Source organism: Lissotriton helveticus, chromosome 3_1, assembly GCF_964261635.1.
Source record: "Lissotriton helveticus chromosome 3_1, aLisHel1.1, whole genome shotgun sequence".
Lineage (NCBI taxonomy): Eukaryota > Metazoa > Chordata > Amphibia > Caudata > Salamandridae > Lissotriton > Lissotriton helveticus.
Window position 1 is genome coordinate 61,863,851 of NC_136061.1, and position 12,430 is coordinate 61,876,280.

Below are 12,430 nucleotides of genomic sequence, written 5' to 3' on the forward strand. Positions count from 1 at the left end.
CTCACTCACCTATATAGTCACTACATACTCACTTACCCACCCATAGAGCCACTCACACTGACACTCACGTACTCATACAACCACTGACACACCTACTCACTCACCAATAAAGCCACTCACACAGCAACTCACTCACCCACACAGCTACTCACACACCCACCTATAAACCCATACAGCCACTCACACACCCATATACTCAAGGATACATACAGTTACACAGCCACTCACACACCCATGGAGCCATTCAGACCCCCACTCACACCCTGATACACAGTTACACAGCCACTCACATAATATATGTTAGAAGCAGTGTCACTCAAGCAGTGCATTGTGGAGGCGTAAGTTATAGCTTTCTCAGGTAACTATTACGGCTGTATTTCACTGGTTTTATATGAGTAATATGTGAGCTTAACTATAATGTCCCTGCAACCCTTGGTTGTCAGTGAAAAAAAAAAATATATATATATATATTTACACACACACACACACTTATTTATAAGGGCTTGCAGCTACCACTTTTCACTCATTGTTTTATTCACATATTTTTTCCGCCCACTGCAGCATAGAGTGTGGGACAGTAGGCTAGTCTACTTCAGCCTTTGGACAACTTCACTTTAAGTGATGGCTTGTGCTCTTTCACAAGGACCACATGCATGCTTTTTGTAACCAAAGTAAAATCTTTGCTTTTAAACACAGTTTTTTATTCTTTTATAATGGTGAGGGACTAGCAGATCACCGAAAAATAAAGGTGTACAAAAAACGTGACTGAGCAGACCAAGCCTTGGCAGCGCAAGAAAGCTGTCAGTGAACGTCCGACCTTTTGGCGTTGCCAGTGCTTGTTCAAGTTTAGTCAGCATTCGAGGAATTCTAGCTTGAAGCGTTCTTCTCTTTACGCAATCCTGCCGCTGGAGGGCGCGGCGCAGAAGGGGGCCTCGCTGTTGTGGGCGGGCTGCAGTGTAGCTCCTCGAGCGGTCCAATAGACAGCTCCGCAGGGCAGGGGGTTTAACTATGCCTCCGATGCCGAGTGTTTACGCCACATCGCCACTTCCAGGATGTAGATGAAAGTGAATCACCGGCTGCAGCGTTGTGTAACCCGCAGGGCTCGGTGGTGGCAGCGCCCGCCCGGTCACTGTACAGAGTCCAAGCCATGGCCGCCCTGGGCGCCCGCCGCCTCCTCTCGGGCCCCCGGCCCCTGTTACTGCCCACGGCCTGCTGGACAGGGCTCAGCCCCCGGAGGACCAAGGCCGCCCCCGCGGGGGTCGCTGTCCCCGCGAGGATGAAGGGCTACGAGGACCTGCCGGGCCCCTCCCTCCTGCAGAACCTGCACTGGCTCTTCGCCAAGGGCTACCTCCTGCGCACCCACGAGCTGCAGGTCAGTTCAGCCCATTCGTGTTGTCTAATGTTTACAAACAGCGCTATCGAATATAGCGCATAGAATGAAGCGCACAGAAAACCGAGCATTGCGGGAGGAGGGCGTGTGGCGTGCCTTCTGGGGAGGTTTTTCGAGCCTGGGGTCCCAGGGACGCCTCCTTCTTCGCTAAATCAAAAAACTTACATAATGTAAGCGCGCCTCTTACATACCAATGCTTGTGCTACGTGCGCCTAGAAGCCCTGCTCCCATTTGATGTGCACACTTTTTCACGTGCAGGAGAGAGGGAGAAGCCATTTGTCACTTTCAAGTGACATCTATGTTTTATACGGAAGAAAATAAAAGTAAAGTTTAGAAATATCATTTCCACGCACAAGACCGCGTCATCAACCAAGCTTGGATCTCGAATTCAAGTCCTTACGAGCATTGATATCTCGAGAACAAAAACTTTCCAGTAAAAACAAGGTTTGCTTCAGACCACAGTTGCTTTTCTGTGATCTCATGTCTTGTGTGTAACAAGTTAGTATCTTTTTCAGCAGACGGGTTACAACGGTGACGGATATATCCGTCCGCCAAAATATATATATCCCATTGGGTGTGATGTGATTTATATTTCAGCGGGCGGGATATCAGTCACCGTGGTGACAGAGCAACCCATCCGCCAGGTTCTAATTCAGGCTATAAGTAATTATACCTGTCCTATAGGAAAATCCCATTGCTGACACGCGGGCAACTAGAACCAAATTTCGGGGGGGGGGGGGGCTAATTCTTCCAACCATAGACAGAGTGACTGAAAGAAGGGGTGAAAACACAACAAAAGCCTAATTTACAAGTAAATGGACTTTTAAAGACCTGTTAAGTACTCGTGTGCGGCTGCAATTAGATGGTCGCCGGCCCGCGAAACTGTGTCAGCCCGGGCTGACACACACGACGGGGGGCAGGGGGGGGCCTGAAGCCCCGTGAGCCCAATGAGTGTTGCACGCCTGATTGCTGACAAATATTTTCAAACACACCTCATCCCCCGCAAGCCCATGAGGACTTAGCCTGACCCAAGCAACATTTCCACCAAAATATGGGCCCACCGTACCACTCTCCAACCAATGCATTGTTACCGGGTTTTACACAAACTAGTAACCATCCTTTCTCCAATAAAGCCCAACTTGGCTCGCCAGTTTTCATATCGATCATAATAAAGGGTGCACCCCTTTACACAATCTTTGTGAGGCTGTCAAAATTTGTCACAGTCGGTGTCGCCAAATGGATCGTGCCCACACCTCAATGCATTCCTAAACAGTTACGCCTTAATAAGGAATCATACTTGCCTTAAATATTTGTTTTTCAAACACACCACACCCCCCTACAAGGTCTGTGAGGGTATAGGCTGCAGCAACCACCGCACCACCCTCCAGCAAATGCATTGCTGTGGAGTTTTAGACTAACCAGTAAACATCCTTCATCTGATGGAGATCCACTTGCTCACCAATTTTCATATCAATCCTAATAACCGCTTCGCTGCGGTCAGAATTCCCCCGCAGGTGCTGGAGAATTCCACGCGTGCGGGGTTCAGACCGCCCCCGGCCATCCTCCGCACAAGCCCACCGTGACGTCAGACAGCCGGGGGCTGTCCGACGCACGAAAGAGGTTAAAGGGAGCACCCCCCTAACCCAACTGTATGTAAATCGTTTGATGGGACGCCCTTGCCTGAATACCTTCCAATGCAGGTTTGTCCGAATAATGAATCATACATGTCTTGTAGGAAAGTCACATTGGCTCACAAATGTTTATGTTGTTTTTCAAACCCACTACTTCCCTCTACAAGGTCTGTGAGTAGTTAGCCTGAGCGTAGCAGCAATTCCACCAGAACATGGACCCACTGTGCCACCGTCCAACCAAGGCATTCCTATTGAGTTATAGCTGAATAAGTAACCATTGCTTCCCTCGTGAAGATCAACTTAGCACACCAGTATTCATACTAAACCAAATATAGGGAGTCCCCCTCCACACTACTTGTCTGTAAAACGTCTGTGCATAATACATTTGTTAGAACAGGTGGCACCAAATGAGACGGCCTCACCTCCGTGCGTTCCTAAGTAGTTACGTTTGAAAAAGTACTCCTAGTTGTGTTAGATCATATAATGAGTATTGGCCCTATGTAGATCTATGCTAGATTCAGTTGACCCTACATTGTTGGAGAAGAATAATGAAATCCTTAACTAAAACCTCTACATGAGATTTTTGTTATGGAGTAACTTTCAAAAACCGCTTTAGCACATAATCTCCTAAATCCCCTATATGCTTCCCTAAACAAAAGTATTCAAAGAAATTGATAAGAAACAGAGACGTCCCTTTCGGGCTAGCAACGTCTTATACCCCTTTTGGGGGATGTAGTGTGTTTTATAAATCAACATAAATATTTTAAAGCCAAAGTGATTTTCCCATTAGATGACTAGGATTACTTTCTCACATGTAATTGAATATGAATGTTGAGTTGAGGTGAGTTGGGTTCTTATATAGCGCAGCTATCACCCTACGTGTATCTAGGCGCTCGATATTACGGTGTGGGGGCGGCTTGTTTGGTACCACATGTTGTGACACATTTTGATCAGCTCAAACATTTTAAATACAGATAGTGTAAAGGGATGGTCTTTTAATTTGGATCAATATAAATACTAGCGAGCCACATTGATCCTCATGAGAGAGGGGATGGTTACTCGTTCACCTACAACCCCACAGCAATGCATTGACTGGAGGGTGACACAGTGGACTCATGGTTTCATGGAAACATTGCTTGATTCAGGCCAAATCCTCATGTGTCTTGTAGAGGGATGTGGTGGGTTTGAAAAATACCATAAATATTCAAGGGTCAATGCGATTTTTCTATAAGAGAATTATCATTGCTTATTCCCATGTAACTGTCTAGGAATGTGTTGAGGCACGGGCAACCGGTTTGGTGCCACCTCTTGTGACAAATTTTGCTTGACTCAGACAGTTTACATACAGGTTCTGTAGAGGGATGCTGCCTTTATTTGTATCAATGTGAACATTGGTGAGCCAGGTTTCTTCTTCATAAATGAAAGAATGGTTACTTATTCGTGTTTAACTCCTTAGAATACATTGGCCTAAGCGTGGCACATTGGGCCCATGTTTGGTGGAAACTTTGCTTGGCGCTGGCTAAATACTCATGGATCTTGTAGAGGGATGTGGTGTGTTTGAAGAGCAATATAAATATTTTTGAGCCAATGTAGTTTTCCTATAAGACAACCATAATTACTTATTCGGACATAACTACATAGGAATATGGAGGTGTGGGGATGACCTATTTGGTGCCACCTGTTGTTACAAATATTGATCAGTTCACACAATTTACATAAAAATAGTGTAGAGGGATATTCCTGTTATTAGCATCAATGTGACTATTGGTGAGCCAATATTGGTGAGCCAATAGAGCCTTCAGAGGAATAATTTAGTTGAAGGGTAGCATGGTGAGCTCATGTTGGTGGAAATCTTGCATGGCTTAGGCTAAATCCTCATGAACCTTGTAGAGTTATATGATGTGTTTACAAAAAAAATATATATATGTCATTTTGTTGGTTTTTCCTAGATGACAAGTGGGATTGTTTATTCGGACAAATTTTGTTGGCTCAGACAATTAGCATATATGTACTGGCAACGGATGCTTCGTTTATTTGGACCAATATGAAAATTGGTGAGCAAGGTTCATCTTCATGGGAGAAAGGATGGTCACTTATTTGTTTATAACTCCGTAGGAATGCATTGGCTTAAGGATGGCACAGTGGACTAATGTTTTCGTGGAAATGTTGCTTAGTTAGGGCTAAATCCTCATGGATCTTATATAGCATGGGTACTCGCAAACATTTTCCCGGTGGTTGCAACATTTAGTCTTTGGTGTGACCGAGGGCGCACTGATGCCAGCAGGGAAGAGTCAGGTGTAAAGTGGGTGTATGAGAAGCAAAGCTTGTCTATACACTGGCTGAACTCAGTTGCACAATGTGAAACCAGAAAACCTGGGTTGAATCTCGGCTTCTCCACTTGACGAAAATTGTGTGACCCTGTGTGATGGTTTTATTTCAATCTCCCCCCGTTTTTAGGTCGAGCCTAGTGGCAACGCGCATTCGCTGCTCTCTATGCGAGGCATGCTGTAATAGAGTATGCAGTGGAAGCCCCGCCCACTCTCCACCCATATTTTTAACTGGCTTCTGATTCATTTTGAGGCTTGTTAGTCCCTCCTTGGTACCACCTTGTCTCCATTTGTTACTGCCCATAAGGACTGGACCTTTTACGTGGCTCTTTACACGGTCTGCTTTATCTAGTGGGTGAGCATTATTTTGTTTATTAACTCTAATGGTGACTGCTTTTTTTTTTTTTTTGTATTTGCATGCTGAGCATGGCGCCCGCTTTAGGACACCACACTCAGTTTATATTTTATTTTGAAAAGTTTGATGTTGAGCGCGGTGCACGCTTCAGGGACACCACTCTCTGTTTATTATTATTATTTTTTATTTTTTTACTTTAATACGGAGTGCAGCGCCTGCTTTAGGGACAGCACTCTCGGTTATATTATTTTTGTTTCCCTCTTTCATCATTGCACTAAGCATCCGAGGCGTGTGGTAAATTGTAATCATTGCCATTAAGAATTTAGGTATTTGTTTTCTGTTAGATTTTGGCTGATTTTAGGTATGTCAGAAAAGTATATGCGAGGTTCTATAAACTTTTATGTTGCTCCAGACAAGTGAAAGAGCGCCTTGAAGACCTACTATCGACTAAGGACATTATCCAGATCCTCCGAGGGTTAACAGTGGCGCAGAAGAGAGAGGGGGATTTGTGTTCTTTGTTAAGCACACTGCCCACTCTTACTAGCGAAATGAATTACCCATCAGTGCCTGTTCCTTGGACTGCTCACAGAGCAAGTTCCTCATACTATTGCCGGCTTCAACGCCCCACAACGACCAGTGCATGTTTCCCATACTGCCCACAGATGTTAGGTTCTCACACTCTCACCCTGCTCCTCATACTCCCCTCCGGTGCCAGCTTCTCACACTGACCCCCCAGCTCTAGTTACTCATACTGCCCACCGGTGTCAGTTTTACACGCACATGCCCAGCTCCAGCTCATGTTTCTGCCCACCACTGTCATTCACTTACACAGACCCCGTACCAGCTTATCATACTGCCCACTAGTGCCAGCTTTTCACACTCAAGCCCAGCTGCAGCTTTCCATGTTGACTACCCAGGCATGGGCCTGGGAACCTTTAGAGTTATTTGGTGAAGTTCAGTTTGTGACTCATTGGAGGAGGGTGGCTAATGCCAATTTTGCTGTACCTACGCTGGTGTGTGTGGTACCCCTGGCCCTTGTTTTTAGGTCTCGGCTAGAAACGCGCTAAAAGCACGTTCTCGCCAGAGAACTATAGTGGGCATCTCAGCAGTCTGAGAACGACGAAGTGAGACAAGACCTGGCCGCGCGCAGCGTTTCCCCATAGGATAACGTTGTGCGCGCGGCCAGGTCTTGTCTCCACAGCATGGCATGGCAGACCGGATTGCGACGCGCGCCTCTCTGGAATGCAGGGGGAGTCTGCAGAGAGGCGTGCGGAGCTTATAAACAGCCATGCTTTTTTTTTTTTTCGTCCCCTCTCTGAGCGTGGAATGCGGCTGGATTCAAATTACAAACGGAGCATTTCTCAGATGCAAAAGTCCTGCTGGAAATGCTGCTTAAACGTAACTGCTTCTTAAGGCTGAAAGGAGGAAGGGTTTGGCACTTTGCAGCGTAATATTTTTCTGCATTGCTCGACGAGGCCAATAAATATTATATAAAGGCGCACACACGTTACTGGAAATGTTAAGCATATTCTAACTAGCGGTAGCGTGCAGCGTGGGTACCCCCCAACATTTTACCCGTTTTTGACATGCCTGTATTTTACATGGCACATGTAGAGGCCGGGTGACGCAGAGCTCTACAATGAATACACACGCCTGGAGATTTGCATTGCTATAAATGACACAGTGGTTAAATATCACCTGAAAACGCTCTCACCTACAGCGCAGCACCAAGCCCAGCCTCAGGGGCGCGCTGCTCAGTGGGTGGGAGATGGGGTGGCGGGATCGGGGGTCTTCTGGGAGGTGCAGGGCCAGCTCGGGTCACATGGGAGAGGGTGCATGCTTTTAGTGAGGCAAGACTGTTGCCTCCCCGGAGATGGCTCGCTCAGAATGGCCCATGCCTGTCAATTCCAACACTGGTGGGTCACATGACCAGCACCTCCCTGCTAAGGATGGGGATAGCTTTCCATGTCAGCTTACGTCTACTTTACGGGTCTGCTTCAAAGAGGCAGGTGCAGTGAAGAATCATGTTAAGCCCGGCTAATGCGCTGCGTCCGAGGTAGCCCCCGGCGTCACTGTGCACTTTTTGGCACTAAACTCTTTCTGTTTCTTTTCTCTTTTCTTTCTCACGCCGTCTCTGAAAGCTAGCTCTTTGCTAGGTTGTCACTTGCTGGTACGTGTCTTTTCCTAAGCCCTCCGCGAGAGCTGCCTTCCTAAGCTGTCCATGACAGCTGCCCTCACTGACAGCGGCTTGTGTTCTTATGCTTTCACTATCAGCTGTCTCTTTCTCGTGTCCTCACAGAGAGCTGTCTCTTCCGTCATGCCCACATTGACAGCTTTGTCTTTTCTGCGTCCTGCAGGAAGCCCATCGCCCCCACACCCTCCCTCACTTCTCTGCGTCCTCGTTTAGAGCTCTCCTTTTTCAGTACTCTGTACTCTAACGGCTTTTTCTGTCCTCACTGATAGCCGTCTCTAATTGTGGCTGCCACACACTGAAGACTCTCTCGTTCCTGTATCCTCCCTAAGAGCTGTGTCTTTCCTGTAGGTTCACTATCAGTTAACTCATTGTCTCTTCCCTGCGCTCAGAGACACTAACACCTCTCCGTTTCTTTTATCCTCTTTTTTGCAGTTTTTAGGTCTTGGCCTAGGTCTTGGTCAGTGCACACTTTTACCAGGCACACACCACTATCCGTCACTGCACGCTTTCACCAGACATACACACCACCAGTTGTCAGTGCATGCTTTCACCGGGCACAAACACCACCAGCCGTCAGTGCACGATTTCACCAGGCACAAACACCACCAGACGTCAGTGCACGCTTCCACCAGGCACACACCACCAGACGTCAGTGCACGCTTCCACCAGGCACACACACTACCAGCCGTCAGTGCACGCTTTCACCAGGCACACACACCACCAGCCATCGGTGCACGCTTCCACCAGGCACACACACACCACCAGCCGGCAGTGCACACTTCCACCAGGCACACACACCACCAGCCAACAGTGCACAATTTCTACAGGCACACACATTACCAGCCATCAGTGCACAATTTCTACAGGAACACACACCACCAGCCATCAGTGCACAATTTCTTCAAGCGCACACACCACCAGCCAGCAGTGCACACTTCCACCAGGCACACACACTACCAGCCATCAGTGCACAATTTCTACAGACACACACACACCAGCCATCAGTGCACACATCAGTGGTTAACGCATCCACAATTAACTATTGTAGCAATCGCAGTATGGCGCACTTTACTTTTAAACATATTCATCTAAAGCGCAGCATGCCACCATTGCTACAAAATAAATACAAATTTTTTTGGCCAACAATTTATAGACTTTTGTTGCAGTTGGTGTTGCAATATTTAGCAATGCCGATAACTCAAACTTAATTATCCCGAGACCTATTGCATTGTAAATGCTTGTTTTAGGTTGAGCCTGGGCAGCGCAAGCTCTGCTCTGCAAGGCATGCTGTATTGGAGTATGCAATTTAAGCTCCGCCCACTCTGCCCATATTTTCCATTGGCTTGTGTCATTGTCCTCTATAAATGCTGGCTTCTGATTCATAAATATGCGTGTTAGTCCCTCCTTAGTACCGCCTTGTCTTCATTTGTAACCTCCCATGGGCTCGCCCTTTTAGTTCGGTTGCTCCACAGAATGTCTTATTTAGTCTGTAAGCACTATTTTCTTTAATGCGCTTCTCCTACTGCAGGCACAACATGCTTTCCTGTAACCTCTGTGCAGGGCCGGACTGGCCATAGCGGGCACTGGGCAATTCCCCGGTGCGCCGCACGGGTGGCCCTGTACCAAAATCGGCCGAAAACCGGCCCCGGCAAAGAGCTCGGTGGCACCTCCAAACCACCCTTACCCTCCCCCCGAGTGGCCGAGCACTCTGCCAGGGCCGGTTGTGGTTCCCAGTCCCGCCCTGCCTCTGTGCATCTCTCTAGTTATAGTCTTTACTGCTGTCTTCGATCGACACACTGCACAACTCCCTAGTGATTCGCAGCTTCACCCATCCTCCCCCTGTGCAGCTAATTTTAAGTTTGCAATCCACCGAAAGGTATTGGAAGCCCCACTTACATTATACAAGGACATATTCAGTTTTTGTGGGCGCAGAGAAATTAATTGATTTACCCAGAATCATAGGATGTTGAGCCAACACTAAGACTTTAATCCGGTTCCCCAGTTCCATAGTTGGCAGCTCTCGTTGTTATGCTACACCCTCCCTCTCTGTTTGACCAGATTTCTGTGGAGCGTATTAGGCATTCCAGTGCTTTAGATTGAGAAAAGACTGCATGGTACAAATCCCCCTAACCTTACTTAACCAATTGTTATTAACCGCTTCAGCGCGGCGCAGATTCCTGCGCTGTGCTGAATGTTCCATTGGGCTTATGGAACCATGACGGAACGGTTCCGTCATGAGCACAGCTCAACCGACGCTCATGACGGAACCGTTCCGTCATGAGCATGGAAGGGGTTAAACAGGGAAACTTTACCACAGAGGTGGAGCGCTGCTGTCCTTTGCAGACCGAAGCCACAGCGCTTGCTGCTGTGTGCACTGAGGCGCACACACCATTCCTGACATTATGAATATTAAAGAAGCATGATAACCCGCGCCTCAATGGGTGAAGCAATGGGTGAAGAACAGAGGGCACATTGCTTGCAGCTTATATCAATAAGCATTTGCAATGCAATAGGTCTTACATTTGTGAGAGTTTAAGCTATTAGAAGCTATTAGCTTTGTAAATGACAATGGTTTTTATTTATGTTTTAAAAACAAAACATAAATAGAAGGCATTGTCCGTTACAATGCTAATTGCTCAAACTTGCCTAAATGCGAGACCTGCTGCATTGCAACTGCCTTTTGGTTTTTCCTTTCTTTTCTTTGTTGTCTGTTTTTGTAGGAAGGACTTCTGGCACAGTAATGAAACCAAATAATCCCATATGTAACAAGCATTTGCAATGCTATAGGTCTCGCATTAGGAAAGTTTGATCTATTGGTATTGTAAATGACAATTATTTTATTTATGTGTTGGTTTTGAAAATCGAGAAATTAATAGCTTTGTCATTTACAATGCCAATAGTTTTAACTTTCGCAAATATGACACCTATAGCATTTGCAATGCAATATGTTTTGTATTTACGTGACTTAGATGTATTGATATTGCAAATAACAATGTCTTCTTTTGGTGTGGAAAATGTAAATATTTTTTTGTTTATGTTTTTCAAAATATAAAAGTATTAATTTTGTTATTAGAAATGCCAATAGTTATAAAATTAGCAAATGTTACATCTATAGCATTAGTAAAGGTACATGTTTAGTTTTCCCCTGTCTTACATGTATTGATCTGACAAATCACAATGTTTTAACAAGAACGGAAGTGAAAACATTTAACATCTTTTTATGACATTTGTAATAAAGCTTGAAACATTGACAGAAAATATTTGAATCAGTTGTTGTTGAATGTTGTGGTGCCACTGAGTGATGCTGTGGTGGTGCTGAGTGATGCTATGGTGATGCAATAGATAGAGTGAGTGCGATAGATAGATAGAGGGAGGGTGATAGATAGAGGGAGGGCAATAGAGGGAGGGCGATAGAGGGAGGGCGATAGAGGGAGGGCGATAGAGGGAGGGCGATAGAGGGAGGGCGATAGAGGGAGGGCGATAGAGGGAGGGCGATAGATGGATGGAGGGCGGTAGAGTGATGGAGGGCGGTAGAGTGATGGAGGGCGGTAGAGTGATGGAGGGCGATAGAGTGATGGAGGGCGATAGAGTGATGGAGGGCGATAGAGTGATGGAGGGCGATAGAGTGATGGAGGGCGATAGAGTGATGGAGGGCGATAGAGTGATGGAGGGCGATAGAGTGATGGAGGGCGATAGAGTGATGGAGGGCGATAGAGTGAGGGAGGGCGATAGAGTGAGTGAGGGCGGTAGAGTGAGTGCGGTAGAATGAGGGCGGTAGAGTGTGGGCGGTTGAGTGTGGGCGGTTGAGTGTGGGCAGTTGAGTGAGGGCGGTAGAGTGTTAGGGTGATGGCGGTATAGTGGTAGAGTGAGGGCGGTAGAGTGAGGGCGGTAGAGTGGTAGGGTGAGGGCGGTAGAGTGGTAGAGTGAGGGCGGTAGAGTGGTAGAGTGAGGGCGGCATAGTGGTAGAGTGAGGGCGGCATAGTGGTAGAGTGAGGGCGGTAGAGTGGTAGAGTGAGGATGGTAGAGTGAAGGCCGTGAGGGCGGTAGAGTGAGTGCGGTAGAGTGGTAGAGTGAGGGCAGTAGAGTAAGTGTGTGAGGGCGGTAGAGTGGTATAGTGGGTGCGGTAGAGTGAGGGCGGTAGAGTGGTAAAGTGAGGGCGGTAGAGTGAGGGCGGTAGAGTGAGGGCGTGAGGGAGGTAGAGTGAGAGCGCCTGAGTGGTACAGTTAGGGCGGTAGAGTGAGGGCGGTAGAGTGGTAGAGGAAGGGCGGTAGAGTTGTAGAGTGAGGGCGGTAGAGTGAGGGCGGTAGAGTGAGGGCGGTAGAGTGAGGGCGGTAGAGTGAGGGCTGTAGAGTGAGGGCTGTAGAGTGTGTGAGGTAGAGTGAGTGTGTGAGGGAGGTAGAGTGGTATAGTGAGTGCGGTAGAGTGAGGGAGTGAGGGCGGTAGAGTGGTAAAGTGAGGGCGGTAGAGTGAGGGCGGTAGAGTGAGGGCGGTAGAGTGAGGGCGTGAGGGAGGTAGAGTGTTAGAGTGAGGGTG

The 12,430-nt window shown here is 47.3% G+C and overlaps 1 protein-coding gene across 1 annotated transcript in view; it reads left to right on the forward strand.

Moving 5' to 3' along the window:
- The first annotated feature begins 953 nt into the window (after positions 1 to 953).
- The window catches only part of LOC144822105 (sterol 26-hydroxylase, mitochondrial-like), a 96,426-nt gene continuing 84,949 nt past the window's right edge, over positions 954 to 12,430 (forward strand). Inside the window, exon 1 of the mRNA XM_078679230.1 lies at positions 954 to 1,372. Within this exon, the coding sequence (XP_078535356.1) occupies positions 1,148 to 1,372 (225 nt within the window). The 5' untranslated portion in view covers positions 954 to 1,147. The remainder of the gene's footprint in view (positions 1,373 to 12,430) is intronic.